Source organism: Anabrus simplex, chromosome 1 (assembly GCF_040414725.1).
Source record: "Anabrus simplex isolate iqAnaSimp1 chromosome 1, ASM4041472v1, whole genome shotgun sequence".
Classification (NCBI taxonomy): domain Eukaryota; kingdom Metazoa; phylum Arthropoda; class Insecta; order Orthoptera; family Tettigoniidae; genus Anabrus; species Anabrus simplex.
This window is the reverse complement of record NC_090265.1, coordinates 1,376,029,553-1,376,052,387: the sequence shown is the minus strand read 5'-3', so window position 1 is coordinate 1,376,052,387 and position 22,835 is coordinate 1,376,029,553. Positions and strand designations below refer to the sequence as shown.

At 39.1% G+C, this 22,835-nt stretch overlaps 1 protein-coding gene across 1 annotated transcript in view; it reads right to left on the bottom strand.

Annotated features, from left to right (window-relative positions):
* Nucleotides 1-243: 243 nt before the first annotated feature.
* The window catches only part of LOC137497030 (uncharacterized), a 183,082-nt gene continuing 160,490 nt past the window's right edge, over nucleotides 244-22,835 (bottom strand). Inside the window, exons 57-60 of the mRNA XM_068225510.1 lie at nucleotides 21,744-21,942; nucleotides 18,457-18,659; nucleotides 4,511-4,627; nucleotides 244-839 (exon numbers count right to left, since the gene is read on the bottom strand). Of these exons, the coding sequence (XP_068081611.1) occupies nucleotides 808-839; nucleotides 4,511-4,627; nucleotides 18,457-18,659; nucleotides 21,744-21,942 (551 nt within the window). The 3' untranslated portion in view covers nucleotides 244-807. The remainder of the gene's footprint in view (nucleotides 840-4,510; nucleotides 4,628-18,456; nucleotides 18,660-21,743; nucleotides 21,943-22,835) is intronic.

The window sequence follows — 22,835 nt, the reverse complement described above, 5'->3', positions numbered from 1 at the left end:
GTGAAGTAAATTAAATGTGTGATTGCAGCCTCCAAGACTGATAGTAGTCAAACAGATGTTAAATACACAGTAAGCCTAATGCTGTATTCTATGTACCGGTAATCAACATGGCCAAAATGAAGAGGAAAGAACTTCTCTTCTCTGCCATCGAATCTGGCACTCTGAATGGTAGTTTTTGGTTGAATACAGTCCTATTTAACTCTTGATTATAAGGTATAAGAAAAAAATAAATAAACATTTAAATAAGACATAAAACTTTTAAATGGTAAACACACTTTTTTTTACAAATCTCAGTCATACAAAATAGTACATCTTACAAATATACAAACTTACAAACTTACATACATACATGCTTGCATGCACACACGCATATACTCTTACTTTATAAATCAATTTCACAATTAAATTATGTACTGATTTTTGACGAAGTATTCTCAACGCTCTGAAGGAATACAAAATATAAAATGTTCACATTATGGCATAAACATAATGAGAATACGGTATACTCTGTACATTATTTTATAGTCTTCTTTGTATACAATTCATTGACCAATTGCAAAGACAGAGTTTACACTCCTGTTTCCTGAGCACTGCTGACACTATTCACTGTAGCACACTACACTGTCTTGATTCTACTGAACAGGTACTAATTAAACTCGATGTTGGCAATCAGCCTTTTGTTTCGTTAGTAGTAAAGATGAAACTTCACTTTATATGTTCACTGTCCTTAATGTTTCTCATGGAAGTTTGCTTGAGCATTTTTAGTGACCAGAAGAATATCTTCAATTACACACATCGTAGAATAGTTCACTGGCCTTCACTGTCACTGTCACTTTTGTCTGAAAGAAAAGAGAAATGGTCTGAATAAGAGAGCAATCAATTAACAATACATTCTATCATTATAATTTATGTATTATGCTGTTCAAAATACTGATGTATGATTTTACACATTTCTGCTGGTTTAAAATCAAATGCTTTGAGCAGCTTACAAACTGTCACATCACAATGTACTTGGCCTAGTTTTGTTTGGTAACCTTTACCATTAATCTGAGGATCATATTTGGACTTCAGTCATGTGTACTTGTGGGTGCAACAACAGTCTGATAACCTCTGCTACAGTTACTTCTGTGGCAGTTTGTGTAATTGTACTTTACTACTTGGGCTTGGAATTGGGATGGGTGACCGATACTGGAAATTAGGTACTACTCTAAAATTTTCAGAGAATTTTCCTTTTCTTCTGTTACTTGATTCTCACGCTGATGGCGGCATGGGTGTGAACTGCGCTGCACATGCAGACTTCACCGTTTTACAGCCACACCCTATGTGGAGGAATGTATTCACTACTATGTATTCTATTATGATGGGTAGTGTTGTGTGTAGATGAGATGTGTACTGGGATAAACACAAATGCCTAGTTTCCAAGTCAGAGCAATTGACAAAATATGACAAAAAATCAATGACCCGGCTGGAATCGAATCCAGGACTGAAGGCCTCAACACCGAGAATTCAGCCAAGGAGCTGGACAACATTCTCAGAGAATGCTTGTGGATAAAAAGAATAAATACATGCTATGAGGACCAATCTTTCACTATCAATAGCCTCAGCACTACATAGTGGTTTGATCTATACCTGGTCATCTTTGTCCCCAAGAATTCACCTGGTACTCATTTCTGTCATAGGCTAAGTTTGCACTCAGGTGATGTGTATCTTCAGAAGTGGAAGCCTAATTCCAAAATTTCTTGTCTTGTGATAGGCAATGGAACCCACATCCTTACATGTGAACCAACCACGTCTTTGCTACCATGCCTAGGCAGACCCCATGCACAGATAAAACTAGAGGGAAATAACTCCAATACAGTTATTTCCATTTCTAGAGTTTGTGCCTCTATTCTCCTAACTATACAGCTTTTCAGTCCTCCCCCTGTTGTGATTTACGACTAAGAGTGGCATTCAGCAGGGTACTGCAGTGTCAACACTGCTCTTTACCATGCAGTTGCCTTTGCTGCTGATGTTGTGATTTAGGGAGAAACAGAAAGAAGATGAGGTGCAGGCAACATTCAACTCATATAAGGCCAAGTTTCTGGAGTTCAACCTCAAGATCAGCAAATCTAAGATATTGGTGATGGCAGTGCACAGAGATGGCCAACCAGCAAGTGTCAAACCAACAGACTACCAGCTGGAGAACGTGGAGAGTTTCCCCAACTTTGGCAGTATAGTTCCCAAAGACCTAGAACCTGCTGGATGGATATGGTCAAGACTGACATTGCAGGTAGAGGAAGGACAATGGACAATGTCATGAAGAACAGGAAACGAGCAAGTGGCTGTTCAGTTTGGGTCATGTAGCTATCAGCTTGCATTCGAGAGATAGTGGGTTTGAACCCCACTGCTGGCAGCCCTGAATATGGTTTCCATGCTTTCGCATTTTCACACCACGAAAATGCTAGGCTGCACCTAATTTAAGGTCATGGTCACTTCATTCCCACTCCTAACCCTTTCCTATCCCATCATCGACATAAGATCTATCTATGTTGGTGCAACGTAAAGCAAACTGTAAAAATAAAAATAAAAATAAACAAACAGGAAGTTTATGAATGGAAGAGAGTGGAAGAGGCTTATCAACAGTACCAAGGAAACTGGAACTGTAAACTGACGATGATGGTTGATAATCACACATTTACTGCTCCTGGTTGCCGCTCAAAGAATGTTAGAAAATACTGAATGCTATATATGCCATGTGCAGGGTCAGGATTTAGTGGAGTTGATGTTATCATATGTGTTTTTTATGCAATATTAGTGGATCCCTATCTCTCTCTCTCTCTCTCTCTCTCTCTCTCTCTCTCTCTCTCTAGGTGCTGTTTCCATTTCACGCTTGAAGAAATCATTCAAACAGAACACTGTACATCTAGCTTGTCTGTGTGCCACTTGGTGTGTTTTTTCACTGTCACCCATATTTGACATGAATACAAAAAAATGTAAAAAGAATGGGAAAGGAACAGGTAGCAAGAAGGGAATTGGAAAGAGAAGTTAAGGGAAAGAGACCAGTTGGAAAACTGAGAACAAGGTGGATGGATCAGATTTGGAGGGACATTAGAGAAGCTGGATTGGATGTGGTGGAAGTAATGTAGTAGGAAAAGTGGAAGGACAGAAAGGAGTGGAGGAGTCTTGTTAACCACATCCGGGCGACTGGAGTGGTATATTGATGATGATAATGATGTTGATGATGAAGACATAAAATCTACCTAATTCTTAGTGAAACTTAAAAAGAACATCAGCAACAAGTATTGCACATTCTGTGAATTTCACTCATGTAAGAGAAACGACCAGATGGCTCCTATTGGCCGGCAACCATGTGACACTTCTTGTCACTGCACAGTTAGTGTTCATTTGCCTTCTTACTTGCTCCTCACTCTAACTCAATTTATGATAGAGACACTGTAAGAGGTGAGCATAATTTGAAGAAAATGGTTTGTAAATGTACTTGCAGAGTTCAAAATGAAACAATAATCAAAGTAGTAACCACTACCATAAATCCAAGGTTTATTTGATCCTGGTTCTTTTTGTGGACGAGAATGATTCTCCAATGCAAGTTACCTCTTACTCAGTTCATTGTAGTTTATCAACATTTCTCTCTGTCTTTTGTAGACTTAAAATTTTACATGATTCTGATGCATGTAACTTTGCTTGTAATCAATCCAAATATTACAAAACTTTCAGGAAAGGATTCTGTCACCCACATACCCTTCTTTGGAATATTGTTCTGCATGTGTTTTAGCAGAAACTGGAATGATTCTGTGCTTCATCTTCATAACTACATCTTACAGTATGAAAGAAGAAAGGAATTAAGAAAAAAGTGTCATCAACCTTGGTGATAATGACGGGACACTTCCAACCCTCATCCCACCCTTGTTTGGTGACAGCTGGCTGTAAAAACCCAGGATATGTAAAATGCCCAAGGATGGGAACTTAACCTATTCTTTTCTCCAGCATATGTCTGTACAAGTATAAACCATTGGTTTTATGGTCAAATTATATATGCAGATGCTTCATTCTTAGGAATGTTTCTGGATATAACTTAACAAATTCAACTCAAAAATAAAACTTAATCCATTAGTAAACAGCCTAAAAAAAAGTGAAATTCTCTATAAAACAACAACAACAAAATAATAATAATAATAATAATAATAATAATAATAATAATAATAATAATAATAATAATAATAATAATAATAATAATAATAATTCATAACTGTGTTCATATTTTTCTTTTGGGACCCCATTGTGCAATATGTTGCAATTGTTTTATCAACATATTATTTATCAGAACTCCTTAGTTCATGAACATTAGCAAACATCAGTTCTATATCTAACAAGTAACTATTATGATCTCCACAAACACCCACCCCTGGTTATGGTGTTTAACATTATTGGTCAAAAATGAATAACAGATTCCAACAATAAAAAGTGATATCAATGAGCCTAACATTACTACTAACTGAGAATTTTGAATTACCTTTTTTGCCTGGGTATGCATGGCGCTTTAGGCGATCATAGAGGTCCTCCTTATTTCCATAGATACTTGCATTTGATCGTGCTAGGCTGTTCATTTTCCCTCCGTTATGCAAGCTTTCTGTGTGGAACACAAAAATAATTTTACAATGCAATATTCATGATAGAGACACTGTAAAAGGTGAGTTATAATTTGAAGAAAATGGTTTGTAAATGTGTTTACAGAGCTCAAAATAAACAATAATCAAAGCTTTGATTCTATATTTTGCCTTGAAACCTTATAATAGTTTGACAGCACCTCACATCTTTCAATAATCCTGGGTATTAAGATTCTAACAAAAGCAGCATGTTTAAAATTGTTAAGTTTAAAGGAAAACCTGCTGGAAAAGCATACAAGAGAGCTGATACTGATGTCAGAATTTGAACCTTGAACAATCTATACATATAAAATAAAAGTTTTGTCTGTACATTGCTCAGAATTTGAAAAGAATGGTATTTCTGTATCGGTCATGTCCACAGTAACCACGAAATGCATTTTTTACTTTTCCATAATTTCTGTCTGTCTATCTGTCGGTCTGTCTGTATGTACACGCATCATGAGAAAACGGCAGAAGAGAATTTAATGAAAATCGGTATGTAAAGTCGGGTGATGAACCACTACAATCTAGGCTACAAATTATTTTATTTACACTGAGTGAAATGGCAGTTTAGGGGAAGGCCTGAAATTTAATTCTCAAATATTTATGTTATTAGTGGTCGTATCTTAACGAAAATCGGTGTGCAAAGTTGGGGTAATAAGTCAATATAATCTAGGCCATAAATAATTGTATTCACGCTGAGTGAAATTAGGGGAATGTGTAAAATTTAATTTTCAAATATTTATGTTATTAGTGGTTGTATCTTAATGGAAATCACTAGACAAAGACGGTAAATAAGTCGCTACAATATAGGCTATACATAATTGTATTTTCATGCTGAGAAAAATGGTAGTTTAGGGGAAGGCCTAAAGTTCAATTCTCAAATATTTATTATATTAGTGGTCATATCTTCATGAAAATTGGTATGCAAAATTGGGGAAAAAGTCGCTATAATCTAAGCCATCAATAATTTTCTTCACAATGAGTGATATGGTAGTTTAGGGGAAGGCCTAAAATGTAATCTATATATAAAATAAGAGTTTTGTCCGTACATTGCTCAGAATTTGAAAAGAATGGTATTTCTGTATCGGTCATGTCCACAATAACAAGGAAATGCATTTTTTACTTTTCCATAATTTCTGTCTGTCTATATGTATGTATGTATGTATGTACATGCATCACGAGAAAACGGCTGAAGAGAATTTAATGAAAAGCGGTATGTAAAGTCACTAAAATCTAGGCTACAAATTATTTTATTCATGCTGAGTAAAATGGTAGTTTAGGGGAAGGCCTGAAAATTAATTCTCAAATAAGTTATTGATGTTATTAGTGGTCATACGAAAAATACTACAAACTAACATAACATTAGTTATGTCATAAGTTAGTTATGTAAGAAGATATTCAATTTCCGATCACTTATGTCTTATACATTGTTACCATACCGCATATAATCACAGAGATATTCATGAATTTGGATTTTTGTTACTATAAGTCCATGTCAACGCTGAGCCATGAAAACATGGGTTAACAGCATTTAATGAAAATCAGTATTAGAGTCGGGGATTAAGAAACTACAGTCTAAGCTATAAACAATTTTATTCATCCTGGATGAAATTATAGTTTAGGGGATGGCACCTAAAATTTAATTTTTAAATATCCCATCAAAAAGGACTACATAACAAAAGTTATAAAAAAACCAAACCAAACCCCATGGCACTACAGCCCTTGAAGGGCCTTGGCCTACCAAGCGACCGCTGCTCAGCCCGAAGGCCTGCAGATTACGAGGTGTCGTGTGGTCAGCACGACGAATCCTCTCGGCCGTTATTCTTGGCTTTCTAGACCGGGGCCGCTACCTCACCGTCAGATAGCTCCTCAATTCTAATCACGTAGGCTGAGTAAACTTCGAACCAGCCCTCAGGTCCAGGTAAAAATCCCTGACCTGGCCGGGAATCGAACCCGGGGCCTCCGGGTAAGAGGCAGGCACGCTACCCCTACACCACGAGGCCGGCCTAACAAAAGTTATAGAGAATAAAATTTCCAGTCATTTTTGTTTTATTCAGTTTTACCATACTGGCGGTGGTATTCCAGAGTCAGAAGAAAACTAAATGTGGAGGCCTACAACATCGAAAGAGCATAACATTGATTAACAATAACATTATATTTCTTCTTTATCATGCCATTCCTTTGGTTCATACATTTTCTGATACTGCTAGTACGTAACACACTGGTTCATCACAGTATTCCAGCTATTCGATCCCTACTGTGATGTACTGTTTTGAATGAGCAGTGTGCACACTTGAAACAGACGCTCACTTAGTAGTTGCAGTATGACCTGGTCTAAATTACAATTTAGGCCCATTCCAGATTATAACACCACATTTCACTAAATAACTCAACATTCAACCCTGAAAAAAGCTATTTCTTAAGAAAAGCTTCTTCCTCTTCACTTTTATTAAATTCTGCATTCCTTTTATTCCAAATTAGCAGTGAAGAGGGGGTTTCTCCTTTGGCTTGGAGGAAACATTTGCCTCCAAGTCAGATTTTTCTGCCACCAGTGTAGTGAATTGAGATTTTCAAACTTATCAGGTACTCCTAGGAAACAGATGAGTAAAAGCGCAGAGTTTTTGCCCTGGGGCTCTCCACTATTTGGCCCCCCGCCCCCAGCCGAAAAAAGACAAGTGTTCATGGATCACGGCTGTCTGCGGCTTGGTCATTCCAGTTCTGGAACTTTGGACTGTTAGATCGGCAGCATAGTACTGTTCATTAAAAGTGAGAAAATGTGTGGTTTTTCATTTGATCGAGTATTTCATATGAAAGCACAGCTTTTAATCGCACCATTCCTACTGACGTCATTGTAATGACCTATGTTCATTTCAATTGGGAAAATCACCAAGACAGTCTTTCTGAGGATGTAAAAAGGCAGATGGAGAGTGTCTGCCACTATAATGAAAATTACCTAACCCAGTCTTCATATGAGGAAAAACATTTGGTGACTTCCCCCTTGCGTTTCTAAGGTAACTTTAAGAGCTATGCAATTTAATACATTCTTGCTCACAACGTGTAAACTACCTAACCTACAATTCTGTATATAATGTAGAATTCCTTAGTGAAGTACAGGTATATCAGCTAGTTCAGTTATAAAATAAGAGTGCCATTGGATCTGAGGAGAACGGGAAGAAAAGGATTACCCTTCCATTAACTTGTTGAAGTAATGCCTTACATAACATATTTTCTATACTGTATTTAATATTAACCACTAGTTCCCTATTACATTCAGCTCTTCGGAAAACCTGAGCATTTAAGACATATGATACACATGGTACTGAACCATATCGTCATATGCTTCAATTAATTACCATCTGATTATGTATAACACTGTGGGTTTATTTATTAAAGCATCATTGCATGGTAGTCAGATGAAGTCCGGAAGCAGAGGAGAGCCGCGCCTATGTTAGAGACAAGCCGGTATCGACCCATCAGAAATGTTTATTTCAAGTTTGAAAGAAGCCATTGGGCAAGAGCAGCCATGAAGTTCCTTTGTTCTCAATTTCAAACTCAACCGACCGAGAGCTGGGAGGGGGAATATTTGAAGATTGGGATCTACCAGACAGTGAAACCAGGATGACCAACCTCATCTCCGCAGGAGTGGGATCATTGGAATGTGAGACGAGAAGTCCGTAACTGCACTATAATTCCACAGTTTTGACCTATTCAGAAATCAAGATGAGAATTACTAACTATCGGGGTATATAAGTATTGACTACTTGTGTTCTATTAAGAGTGATATCAATTTTAACGGAAAGTTGTTTGAATTTGTGTAGCCGTTGAGAGAGACACACTATTGTACGACGGGGAGTCCCCTTTGCAAAGGGTTTTTCTGTGAGGCTTTAAAAGAGCGAGTAGTGGGGGAACGAGTCTCGGTCGTATTCATTCGCACATTTCAATCTCCTTCAGTTGCATTCGCGGAGTCACTGCTAATTCGTTTGTGAGTAACCTGGATGCTTTGTCAGTTGATATATTTGAATTTAGGTGCACGCTAGAAGTGAGCTTCTTTCTTTGTGACTGTGTAAATTTAACCGCCGACTCCAGGTGCAGTGCAAACTGTCTTATATCGCCTGTGAATAAAAGTATGTGTTAAAGAAAGATACCTCTATATCATTGTGATAACGCCAAGGTGAGGGCTGGAGCATAAATTAAATTTTGCTCGACAAGAACTGTGAGAACGGTACTAGATTTTTCCGAGTGAAATCACATATATATGTAAATTCAGTGATTAGCAATTAAACATTTGGGTCGCGTTTGTGGATCGTGAAACTACGCGTGCGTTCCGTTATCAAAGTGCCACTAAGAAAGACAGATTATGCCTGGGCATTACACCCTTAAATTAATGGTGACCAAATTGGACTAAAATCTGCACACAGGCTATAGTCAATTGTCAGCCAAGCATTAAAGGCAAAATCCGTGCACAAGCACAACTAAGGGGTGAAGTAGATGAATCCTAACTCATCTATATTGCAGGTGGTTCCAGGATCACAAGGACAGAAATGGCATTATCTGGAGTTGACAGGATGACCGCTCAACACCAGGGATTTGCCGCCATGATAGGCTAAGCCTATTATGACAGTAGCGGCCATGTGAACGTTCTCGATGACTGATGTTGACAAAAGTTAAGTATTCTATGTCCAATTTTTAGCATGCCATAGGTAGATAACAGTTACTAGACAAGATCATTTCCTTAAGTTGTACGTTTAAAATTAAATGTCTGTCAGAGAGGCACTTGCTTTGTTTTGTTTGAGTAACGTAAATGTTGTTCAGGGCTATCTGTATGCTCTAGCCTGTGACAAGTGCTTATTATTTAGTTAGAGGGAATGAAGTGATAAAATAGGATAGTTGTAGGTGTGTTTTCCATTTATGTTAATTAGTGTAATCCCTTATTTTGTGTGTGTGTGTGTGTGTGTGTGTGATTTGACAGAGAGTTTTGGAATAGAGTCTTTATTCAGTACATAAGCTGAACACCATTAGCGTCGCTGTGGGAAAGAGTATTTTAACATCAGTAGAGCAGGATGTACATCTCTATGCATGCCGCATATTTTTCCAGATACCATTTCGATATGGGCTGTGAAGCCACACATGATGCTGATTAAGAAAGGGTCTTTAAACATGCAAGGAAGGCAGATTCTGGAATGTGAAGGGTCGAACCGAGGAGTTATTAGTAGAGAAGCCAGAGTTGCTCATGTATTGATGAAGTGTAGGGTCAAACCGAGGAGTTATTAGTCAAAAGGCCTGAGTTGCCCATGTATTGACAAAGCAAGGGGTCAAACCGATGGAATTATTAGTTGAGAGGCTAGAGGAGCCCATGTATTGATGAAGTAAAGAATCGAACCATGGAGTTATTCGTTGAGAGGCCAGAGGAGCCCTTGTATAGCTAATGAAGCTGTGTATACGTGAGATAGGCATGAAGCCATATTAATCTGCTGGGAGCAGAGTTATGTGTTATATTAGCCAGCTTGTGTATTCGCTTAAAGAAAACAGCGGCTGTTGTTGTTAATTGAAAGAGAAGTTTCGGTCTCTCGAGTTTGAAGATGAAAGTGCAGCTTAGACCCGACAATTGCATTTCCCTTCACAGGTTGTTTTCGGTGACAGCTGACAAGAGCTGTGGGCCCATTAGTGAAAGTTATTTCGAGGCTAGACCGTACACTTCTGTGAACCTGGCCTTCCTTAGACAACCAGTGACTTGTTTCTAGATCATAGCTTATCGACCGACCTTTGTGGAGAGTGAGAGATGGACTGATATAGTTGTGTCTTGCTGTAGACGCATATCCTATGCCCACTTTGTCAAAAGCTGATCCCGATAAGCTCTATCAAGAAGTGTATATATTTATGTGTTTTTATTACAGGCTCGTGGTGTATATGTATTTCTTGTCTGTGTATTTTGCATTGTCTTGTATATATGTGTGTCTTTATGTTAATCTGCACTGATTAGTGTATTTTAGCTTGAAAGCTGATTGTTGGTTGGAGGTTTCTGTACCAGTCAATTTGCATGTGGGACAGCCCATATGTAGATTCAGTGATTTTGGTGGGATGAAAGAGGAAATGGCCCTGAACTAAATATTTCATTTATCTTTGTATCCGATTACATTGGAGTGTGGGGCCGATGACCTTCGATGTTAGGCCCCTTAAAACAACAAGCATCATCATCACATTGGAGTGTATATATGTAAAGTTGGAACACGTGCTAATGTATTGTTTTCTTACCAAGGCTGCATACAAATGATTTAATTATTGCGCCCATTGGGCACGGACATGGAAAATTTAGCCAAGTTGACACACCATCTAAATGTAGCGAAATCCAAGATTTCCAATGTATTAATGTTTGTATTTTATTTTCAGGGTCGTCACCCGAGTTGTTCGATATCAATATTATCTTGTCAGATATATTCTTGCTTATGTGCATGACACACAATTTTTGATGAACAATCATATTTTTTATGACCGATTTTTGAGTTGATTTTATTCCTTTATTTGCTTAGTTTATTACTTCTAGTGAGAATTAAATCTATGTCTTTAGTAAATAAATTCATTTTAGCCCTTTATCTGCTTTCTTATTCACAAATTAATGTAGTCATATTCCCGTCCACATACTCTTTAGTATATATATATTTCGAGATATTTTTCACGTCAACTTTTATTTCTGAACATACCACGCACTCTTACCCCTGAGATTAGCTCAATTTAGGACAGATACAGTGCAGTACTGTATCTTGAGCATTCATCTGTGTAGGCATGTTTCAAAACCTTCCAATCTCTTGTCAGTAACTGGTTTCAACATCCAACCCTCTGCGGGTGTGGGCGATAAAATGATATCCACTGTATCTCCTGCCTGTCGTAAGAGGCAACGAAAAGAGGACACCCACGGGCTCTTGACTTGGGAGTCTGGGTTGGCGACCATTGGGCCCTTAGCTGAGTCCTGGCATTGCTTCCAATTACTCACGCCAGGCTCTTCACTTTCATCTATCCTATCCAAGCTCCCTTGCTCAACTCTTGCTTTTTTCCAACCCGATGGTATTAGAACATTCACGGCCTAGAGAGTCTTCCAATCCCTTTGTAGCCCCTGTTTTTGTTTGGCCGATACCTTAATTTCTTGAAGTGTTGGACCCCTTCCATTATTTTCCTTCTGATTAGTGTTAACAGAGGATGGTTGCTTAGTTGCACTTCCTCTTAAAACAATAATCACCACCACCTTTCAACATCCATGCTTGCACTAAAGTCGGCCAAATGTAAGTCTTTATTGCTGGTGTAGTTTCGGGTTTAACTTATCATGATTAAACAAATCTCGCTTTAGTTTTATATGAGAGGAACTAGTCTCCATAACCAAGTAACATCAGTTTATGAATAATGTTCTTTCATCTACAAAACAGCCACAATCTTTAGTTTTAAAACAGGGTTGAACTACGTAGAAGGTCAGACATAACTGGATATGATCTTTACTTTTCAAGAAGTGGTTCAATCAACCAACATTTCTGAGAACATCGTCATCCCATGGTAAACTACCATCACATAAATTTGATGATTTCTTGCATGTCCTTGAGGTATTTGGTCATTTGGTGTTGTGTCATTCATACGCAACTTTTCTGTGTTTTCTTTTATTGAGTAGGAATAATTAAGATATCACATATATTTTAATGAAGTAGTGTGCTCAACTGATTTCTAATTTCATTACTTTCTTTACATTTTGTGTATTATTTTCACATCATTTAACAAAAATTTGAATGGAACTAAGAGGGTTGGGGCCATTATGGGATATCCAGTCATACCCATATTGCAATGAAATAAATTTGCTTCTGTAAAATCGTTTCACACTAAAAAAAGGGAATTCAGAAGATGGCCTCAAATACCAATATTTTTCAGAAGGCAATGGATTATGTAGTAGATGTATATCATATAAACAACTCTTGTGCAGGAGGTTAGATTGAATGTGAGTATGTTACACAAATTGTTTGCAAGTGATGGATAAGGTTTTCAGTTTTTCTCATATATCATATTTCTGAAGTTGATTTAACAAACAAATTAGAGATCTTGTTTTGTGTTCAAAAAGAATTAGAGTGAGATAAATAAAACATCTATCAGAACTTGTTCATTTTTTATGGCTGTAAAGTATACAGTATATCTATACTATCCTCTGATGTGATAAATACATCTATTCTTACAAAACATATTTATATTACTTGAAAACAATTGGGTCCAAATATTAAGTACCCTGTAATGCCTCAAGTTCCATTATGTGCATGAGCATCTGATACCCAATCTGTCACAAAGCTTGCATATGTTGCAATCTATTGATATACTATGTAGCCAAAAGCCACTGGACAATCCTTTGATCCAAGTGCACCTGCCTGATATGTCTTTAAGACATGCGACTAACGCTATATACAGTAGAAGTCCGCTATAACTTGTATGGCATATAACGAGAATTCCAGTATAGCGATGACTTTTTTCTGTCCCTTCAAAATTCCTCTATTAATCTGTGTATCGTCCTTCGGTTACAGCGAGAACCCTATCACTGGCGCATCCGTTATTACGAGCGATTAAGCGCACGCGATTTTTTCGTTACCGATATTTATGCACACCAGCGATGATATTGCATACGATCGATTACCTTCGGCATCGTTTCCTCGCTATGTGCGCTAGCGATTTCTCTCGTCGACATTCGAAGGCGATGTCGGAGTCGATTAGTAATATCCGTCGACAGCTGTTCCGTAAAGAAAATTCTAAATGAAAGAGAACATGTTTTCGTAATAAATGAGTAAATAACGTGTCCGATAACGGTTGTTAACTCGTTAACAATTAAGGCTGACTAAACGACCGCTAAATTTTGAGGCTAAATACTGCAATTAAGTAAGAATTGGATACACCTCGAGATATGGCAGAGTGCTTAATTGATTTCATAGGTTAGTTTGTATCTTGTCGCGTCTGGTTAAATTACGGAAAGGCTATTATGAAAATTTATTGCGAGAAAGGTATAATTTCTCTACCGGCGCTTGAAGTGTGATTTTATCATACATGTAGTACGGTTAAGTTAGGATACGTGACGCTGTTTGAATAAGAAAACTGAAACATGTGCAACAAAATGCGATCGATCATCTTCGGCACGGTATAGTTTTCTCACTTTGTGCATTTGCAAGCTCTCTCGTTGACATTCAAAGGCGATGTTGGAGTTGATTACTGATGACCATCGACTGCTGTTCTCTAAAGAAAATTCAAAATGAAAGAGGATAACACGTTTTTGTAATAAGTGCGTAAATGACGTGGCCGATAGCAGTTGTTAACTTGTAAAAATAAAGACTGAATAAAAGATATCTTAATTTTAATGTTACATACGGAAATTATGTAAGTATGTCATACACCTCAAGATATGGCAGAGTACATCACTGATTTCAGAGGATATTTCATATCTTCTTGCGTCTAGTTACGGTTATTTACATGCAAATTTTTCGTGAGGAAGTTATTTCTCTACATGCGTTTCAAATATGTTTTCATGATAGGCTACATATACGGTTAGGTTAGGTGACGCTGTTTGAAGAAGAAAGCTGAGGTGTTAGCCACAGAAATCTCTGGAGTGATACCGTATTTCTCCGAATCCAAGACTTTTTTCCTCAGAATCTCATGCGAAAACTCGAGGGTTGTTGCATTCGCAGCCTAACAGTAACTGAATGGATACCACTGGCAACTACCGCGGTAACCACGCTGCTTCTTTTCACACACGCACAGAACTCATTGGCAATAAACGACCGCCTCTTTACTACACATTGCTACCGGTTGTACAGTGCCTGTGTGTTTCTCAAATCTGCAGAATGGCATCAAAACATGCTACCCTTCGAATTCTTAGAAAAGCCATGGCTACTCAGTGGCAGAGTCATAACGCGTCTATTGTACTTGACGCTTAGTAAAATTAAGTTTTATAGACAGCAGGAATATTTTCGTGATGGATAGTAGTATTGTAAAGATACGTGGAAAAGGTATTGCCGGCAAATTTTCAACGGGATCTAGTCGATATTATGATGCCAAGTTTAAGTTAATGTTTATTAAACACTCGGAAATGTAGAATAATTGTGCAGCCGCAAGAAAATACGGCGTAGGCCTAACTAAAGCCAATATTTGGCGTTAGCGTGAAGACAAAAAAAATGAAGAAAAAAATGCGTACTGTACAAAAAATGCATTCAGTGGTCCGCAACAAGGACGCTTTAAAGAAGTCGATGATGAAATTGTGAGGTATGTGCATGAAAAACACAAGGGCGGTTGGCCATACCGTGGCGCAATAAACTCGTTCGTTGACTTTCAACGTTCGCGATTAGGCGTATACGTCGCTAGCCATTGAATTTGGCCGCGTCCGACAAGCGAGACGTACGTGTAGCGGTAGCCGGTTATATCTGACGCTGCGTAAAAGTAACAGTTTTATAGACAGCAAGAATAATTTCCTGATGGATCGTTGTATTGTAGAGACGCGTGGAATAGGTATTGCCGGAAAATTTTCATCAAGTTCTCTTCGGTATTATGAAGCCAATATTAAGTTAATGGTCCTTAAACCCGCGGAAATAAAGTAAAATTGTGCAGCCGCAAAAAAAGAAATATGGCGTGGCGAAAGTCAATGTTCGGCGTCTAAAAATAGTCTAAAATGCGTAGGCCTGTATGATTGTACAAACTTCTTTTTGAGCCTGTTTTAAATTTTTTGAAAGAAAAAGTGGGGTTCATCTTCGATTCGGAGAAATACGGAACTATATTTTTTTCAGAATGAAATTAAACATACACTTTCACGTAGTATCGGATTACGAAAAATAACAAACCAGTAAGCCGTAGAGTGGATATCATCTGCGGAAACGCAAGTTTTGAACAAACTCATTGCCGTTTCATACCAATTTTAAAATGCATGAAGGGTTTTCTGACTTTTATACAAAAATCGGATATAACGACAATCCGTTATTGCGAGCAAATTTTTCGCCATTATGAATTCTCGCTATAACGGACTTCTACTGTATTTGTGAGAAGGAATAAGTGCTTCAACATCATACATGTTTTTGCTCTCTGAATGAGTCAACAGACAGAGTAATGTGAGTTTGAAAGGGGTATGACTATAGCAACCCATAAATTCAGGCATTACATCAAAGATACCGTACTTTGCAACAGTTAAAGGTGCCCCAATCCACCATTAGGAATGTCATTATCAAGTGGAAACGTTACTCTAACAGGCTCAGGAAACTAGCTGATCGGGACTAGTGAACTCTGAAGGGTGTTGTGCAAACCAATCATCAGCTGGCCTAATTAATGATTGCTTAAGGACTTTGATCCAGCTCAGGTACAGAGGTCAGTAATAAGGACCATTTACCAAGAGGTGATAACACTTAGTTTTCATGGTTGTGTACTGCCACTGAATATGCACCAATTCTCATTGTCATTTGGAGTTGTGCGAACAACACCATCATTGGACTGTGTAGCAGTGGAAGTTGTTTTGGGATGATGAGTTATAATACATGCTCTAGCACTAGCACTCAATGGACATATGTGGACCTGGTGAATAGCACTAGTGTGTTGAGTCAACGTTGATATTTGGTGGTAGTGGTGGTGGTATAATAATCTGGGGCTGCGTTTCCTGGTTTGGGATAGGGCCACTGGTTTTAATAAAGGGAATGATGAACTCTGGCATATACTAAGGCATTTTATACAATAATGTGCTTCCCACACTGTGGAAATAGTTTGAAACAGTTTCTTTTCTGTATCAGTAAAAAAATATGGTCCTGTCCATAAAGTAAGGTTAATTATGTCATGATTTGAAGAAAATCAGACTGACTTGCTTCACTGGCCCACTCAGAGTCCTAAACTGAACCCAACACAATAGCTCTGGGATAAGCTGGACCATTGTATGGTAGACTAACTCGACTAACAAACAAACATCAATTACTCATCGTGCTACAAGAAGAATGGAAAATAATTTTACCAGCAGTTTACCACAAGTTAGTGGAGAGCCTATCCCAAAAGGTAATCTCTGTAATAAAAGCAAATGGAGGTCTGACATACTACAGTAGAACCTTGATAATTCGAAATCGGTTAATTCAAAATCTCGCCTAATTCAAAGCAGCTCTCGTTCCTGGAAACATGAGATATGGTTTTGCATGTTATTTAAATCATTTAATTTAAAATACGGATAATTCGTAATTCGAAGAACAATGTTGGTCCCTTTACCGAAATTCAGACTTTTAATTTGAAACTGCCTTTACATTTTGAAAAAAAATAGTGTTTTACAGAGTAATTTAAATTCAAAATTTCTCCGCGTCATGAAAGAATGGGTCTTCTGGAACGTTAAGGGGTAACTTTGCGCACTGTCACCTACTTTGGTGTGTCTATAGTGTGCTTCATATCTGCTATGTTCGAGCAGAATCGTAATTATTTTGTATTCGGCGTTTTTAGGAACGCCACAATATCACATAGCAGGCAGTCTGCGGAGAGGTGGAATCCGCGAACACTGGCGATGCTGACAGTTAGCAAAAAAGTGTGGCTTACAGCCTACAATCAATTCATATGCATCAAACAATATTGTCAATGCCGATGAAACTGCATTGTTTGTTTGTTTTATTTTTTAAATGCTGAGGCCAAACGGACTTATAGTTTTAAAGGAGAGAATTACCAGCTGGGAAATGTACTGTGCTATGCAGTGCACACTGCACACGGAAGCAAGAAACTTCCTTTCCCTGTCATAGGGAAGTTCGAAAAGCCACAATGTTTTAAGGGCATTGGGCACTTTCCATGCCAGTAAAAGGCATCTGAAAATGCAGACAGTACAGTAATCCAAAAGATAAAGCATTTGCACAGGGGAGCCAGCATAGTTTTTCCTCATCTTTGAATCGTGTTTTTCTTCCTTTCATTGCACGAGGTTATGTTTGTCATTGTTTTATACAAGTGCATTATTTGAATAATGTAAATGCACCTTGTTGGATAAATTTCTGAAACAGTATTTTCCATGGCATTTGAAAAGTTTAAACTGAGAATCAACGTGATTGCATGCATTAATGGGTCTTAGAAGTGCCATGGTGGTAAATCGTACAAGTATAGTCACTGTACTGTTGTAATGTGGACAGAAGCGAGAGACTTTCTCCTCTCGTCATAGGAAGTTTGATAAGCCGCAATGTTTTAAATGCATCAGGTAGATTCCGTGGAATCACAAGGCATCTAAAATGCATACAGTACAGTAATCCAATGAATAAAGCACTTGCACAGGGGAGCCAGTATAGATTTCCCCTCATCTTTGAATAATGTTTTTGTTCTTTTGTTTTGATTGCGTGAGGTTATGTTTGGCGGTGAGTTATCCAAGTGCATTTTTTGAGTACTGTAAATGCACCTTGTTGGATACATTTTGGAAATAGTTTTTTCCATGGCATTTGAGAGCTTCAAACTGTGAATCAAGGTTAATTGAATGCAGTAACGGGTCTTAGAATATACTGTGACACCGCAAGGGTTGGCATTTCCAAAGTACGTGTTGGCAGTTAATTCAAAATCTTGTAATTTGAAGTTCGATTTTTGCGTTCCAACTACTTTGAATTAACGAGATTTTCACTGCATTAGTTACTCGTCTGACACGTTTGGAACGAACAACAATGGGCGCCTGAAGACGTTTGGCTACATATTTTACTTTTAGATACTACTGTAATTTTTTACTATCTATATCACTTGTATGATACTCGAATGAATATAAATATTCCAAGAAAACTGGCATTATACTAAACATGTTTCAAATATGTTTCATAACATGTTATTTAGATCTTACCCTTCATATAAGTCTCATTGTAGAAATTTGGCATCTCCCAACCATCTTCTTCATCGTCATAATAATGAGCGTATGTGGAGTGATGTGATGGAGCAATAGACTCAGCATAAGGCGTTGGAGCTCCATAGTAGAAGTTCACTTGGGAACCATTCTGTTCTGTTGCTGCAGATAATATCTTCTTTGGATCCTTCTTACGAGCAGACCTGTTTCATTCAATGGGAAATCATATGTTATTTCAGTATGACCACATCTGACTAAAAAAATGCAATTGTATTGTAAAGTGCTGTTTATAAATATGAAGCTACAAGATTCATATCTGATACAGAACTAAAATCATTGGAAAATAAATGCATGATATGAGTTATGTAATCTACACTTTCAAGCTTAAATTAGAGGGAAATAATAAACAAAAATTGTGAGCATTAAGGTACTTAACATAGAAATATGAAATATAACAATCAAATGCCAAGACACAGATATGGAGAAGGAGCAATGTTCAAGAGAGTATGGTATTTAGAATCAGAGAAACACAAAGCTAAACAGTTTATTACCACAAGACTTGTAGTGATAAAATATTCAAAGCCATAGCCTTGAGCAAACAACAATAATACAAGCAAAATATTATGATTCCTGTGCTGGGAATGATGGGATGAAACTGGTTGTTACATTGGTGGCAGCACTCTGTCATAAGTTGATGTGAGCCCAACTTGTTAGTCTAATATTTGGTTTAATTATTAGTTCTAGTCAAACGAATGGAAGACTCGAGGATAACTCAAGATGAATGCTCAAGATGGAAATGGGTGGCAGGAGGCCGAGGGGAAGAGTGAGAGACAGAAGACTGAAGGTAAGGAAGGACTGTGTTGAGAAGAGAGGAACAGAGTGTCAATGGGAGTTGGTAGTATGACAGGATATGATGGAAAGGCTTATATTCAAAAACAGATTCGGCCAGCGACTGGTAAGTCTGAAAGTCTGTTGCATGATGATGATGATGGGGTTTGGAGTGCTAACAGAACCAAAAGGAAAAATTCTACCTGGGTAGAAGAAAGTGGAGAGTTGTCATTAACCACATTGGGCAACTGGAGTCAGAACATGATGACGATGACAAAATATTAAAGATTTTAGATTTCAATTTATACACTGACTGACAGAGCAAATGCAACACCAAGAATGAGTGGTTCGAAAGGGATGAAAGTTGGGGAAAAAACAGAGACGGCACGGACGAATAATTGATGTTTATTTCAAACCGATATGCAGGTTACACAATGCGCACGGCATCGACTCAGTAGGATGTAGGACCACCGTGAGCGGCGATGCACGCAGAAACACGTCGAGGTACAGAGTCAATAAGAGTGCGGATGGTGTCCTGAGGGATGGTTCTCCATTCTCTGTCAACCATTTGCCACAGTTGGTCGTCCGTACGAGGCTGGGGCATAGTTTGCAAACGGCGTCCAATGAGATCCCACACGTGTTCGATTGGTGAGAGATCCGGAGAGTACGCTGGCCACGGAAGCATCTGTACACCTCGTAGAGCCTGTTGGGAGATGCGAGCAGTGTGTGGGCGGGCATTATCCTGCTGAAACAGAGCATTGGGCAGCCCCTGAAGGTACGGGAGTGCCACCGGCCGCAGCACATGCTGCACGTAGCGGTGGGCATTTAACGTGCCTTGAATACGCACTAGAGGTGACGTGGAATCATACGCAATAGCGCCCCAAACCATGATGCTGCGTTGTCTAGCGGTAGGGCGCTCCACAGTTACTGCCGGATTTGACCTTTCTCCACGCCGACGCCACACTCGTCTGCGGTGACTATCACTGACAGAACAGAAGCGTGACTCATCGGAGAACACGACGTTCCGCCATTCCCTCATCCAAGTCGTTCTAGCCCGGCACCATGCCAGGCGTGCACGTCTATGCTGTGGAGTAAATGGTAGTCTTCTGAGCGGACGCCGGGAGTGCAGGCCTCCTTCAACCAATCGACGGGAAATTGTTCTGGTCGATACTGGAACAGCCAGGGTGTCTTGCACATGCTGAAGAATGGCGGTTGACGTGGCATGCGGGCTGCCACCGCTTGGCGGCGGATGCGCCGATCCTCGCGTGCTGACGTCACTCGGGCTGCGCCTGGACCCCTCGCACGTGCCACATGTCCCTGCGCCAACCATCTTCGCCACAGGCGCTGCACCGTGGACACATCCCTATGGGTATCGGCTGCGATTTGACGAAGCGACCAACCTGCCCTTCTCAGCCCGATCACCATACCCCTCGTAAAGTCGTCTGTCTGCTGGAAATGCCTCCGTTGACGGCGGCCTGGCATTCTTAGCTATACACGTGTCCTGTGGCACACGACAACACGTTCTACAATGACTGTCGGCTGAGAAATCACGGTACGAAGTGGGCCATTCGCCAACGCCGTGTCCCATTTATCGTTCGCTACGTGCGCAGCACAGCGGCGCATTTCACATCATGAGCATACCTCAGTGACGTCAGTCTACCCTGCAATTGGCATAAAGTTCTGACCACTCCTTCTTGGTGTTGCATTTGCTCTGTCAGTCAGTGTATGTTGGTTTTGGTATTCAAGAAAAGTTGGAACAAGAGCTGCAAAATTGTGACAAATTCTTTTAATTTGTAATACAACTAATCTTTTGGGTCTGTAAACGTACCTTTCCCAATCAAGGCTTTCACAACCGCAGATCAGAAAACGATAGTGACAGAATGGTCTATTAGGACATGTAGTGTTTATTTTATTTTATTTTATTTTATTTTATTTAGCTTTTATTGCACACACTGATGAAGTATGGTAGGCCTCCTAGAGGGTTACTCCCTCTTTCAGGCCAGGAGATGTGTTACGGTGATTTGAGGAACAAAAGGAACTGTTCTGATATTTGCCTTTGTAAGGAGAATGGGAAACCACAGCAAACCATTCTCAAGACAGCTAACAGTGGGACCAGCCCACTGCCTCCCAAATACAGAGCCGTAGAGCTGAACCCATCGTTAAGCTGAGGCAACTCTGCTCACTGGCAGACCATCTAACAATCTCATTGAGTTAGCAAATAAGGATTGTTAATCTACTAAAGGAGAATAAACAAATGGCTTGCATTGGGGGAAATGCTACCCACACACAGCCTAATAACCCATTCTATTTTGCCATTTTTATCTCTCACACTTGGTGCAAGTGGATAGGTGGCTTAGTAAACCCCAATGTAGAGAGCATGGATAAGCAATTACTCTTGTTTTTTACAAGTCTTATCTTTATAAATTCATGGCTTAAATATAAGAAACTTGCATTCTCACCTGACACAAATCATCCAGACTAGAAGAACTATGAGTATTATAAATATAACTGCACCAGCTATGCCTCCTGCTATATAAGCAAACTCAGACTTTTCAGTGCAATGTTTGCCTGTAAAGCTTCCACTGCAGTGGCAAGTTGGCTGACCACGGCTGTCTTTTACACAAGTTCCTTCATTATCACAGTATCCAGTGCAAACATCTGAAAAATGAACAAATAATACTGCAATAAGAACATGTCTATAAAGTTTGTATATTCAGAGAAATTATTTTAAACTGAAAAAACATCTATGTAGTATGTTGTTTCATCTGCATGCTACAGCTTAATGAACCAAATTATACACAGTATTTCATGGGGATGGGAATTATTTTCACTTAAGATTCTTGTCAGCAACCAGAATCTCGACTCAAAGTTAACAGTGCTACTCTCTTTGCATGTGTGTACAAATCACAACATGTTGTAAACATTTCTCTAGTGAAGTACCGGACTTGAGCTGTTTTAAGGGAATGCATTTGTTGTTAATCTGTCATAACACAACTTCTTTTTAAAATTTCTTCCTTTCAGAGTACCATATATTGGATTTACTTTATTAATATGGTTATGTGCCAGCCCCGTTATAGCCCCTTTTGGTACTTCCTGGAAGGGACTAGTGAATCAGGTGAATGGGGAGCTGACCTTTCTGTGTATTGTTCTCTTTGTCTGGTTTCCCCGTGCATTTTTGTGAGATGGAACAGTAATGTTCCATTTCTAGATACATCGCCCGAGCTATAAAAAAGATGCTAGCCACGAACACTCAGCCAATGTTGGAGTCGGAGTTGGACTCAATGTGTTGGGGTTCGGTGGCTGAGCTGAGGATGACAGCGGTGTTGGCTGCTGCCGCAACAGTGTCTGAACAAGGAGTTGTTGTTGCATCAGCGTGTTGAGTGAGTAGCTAGACTGAAGACGGCTGCAGTAATGTTGGCCGCCGTCAGTGTCCCACCAGAGTCTGGGGGTACTGACTTAGAGTACTATGAGTGTGTACTTCTGTGGACTGAGGACTGTTGTAGAGTGAGCGATTGGAGCAGCTATCGCGAGTGTAATTGAAACAGTGTTAA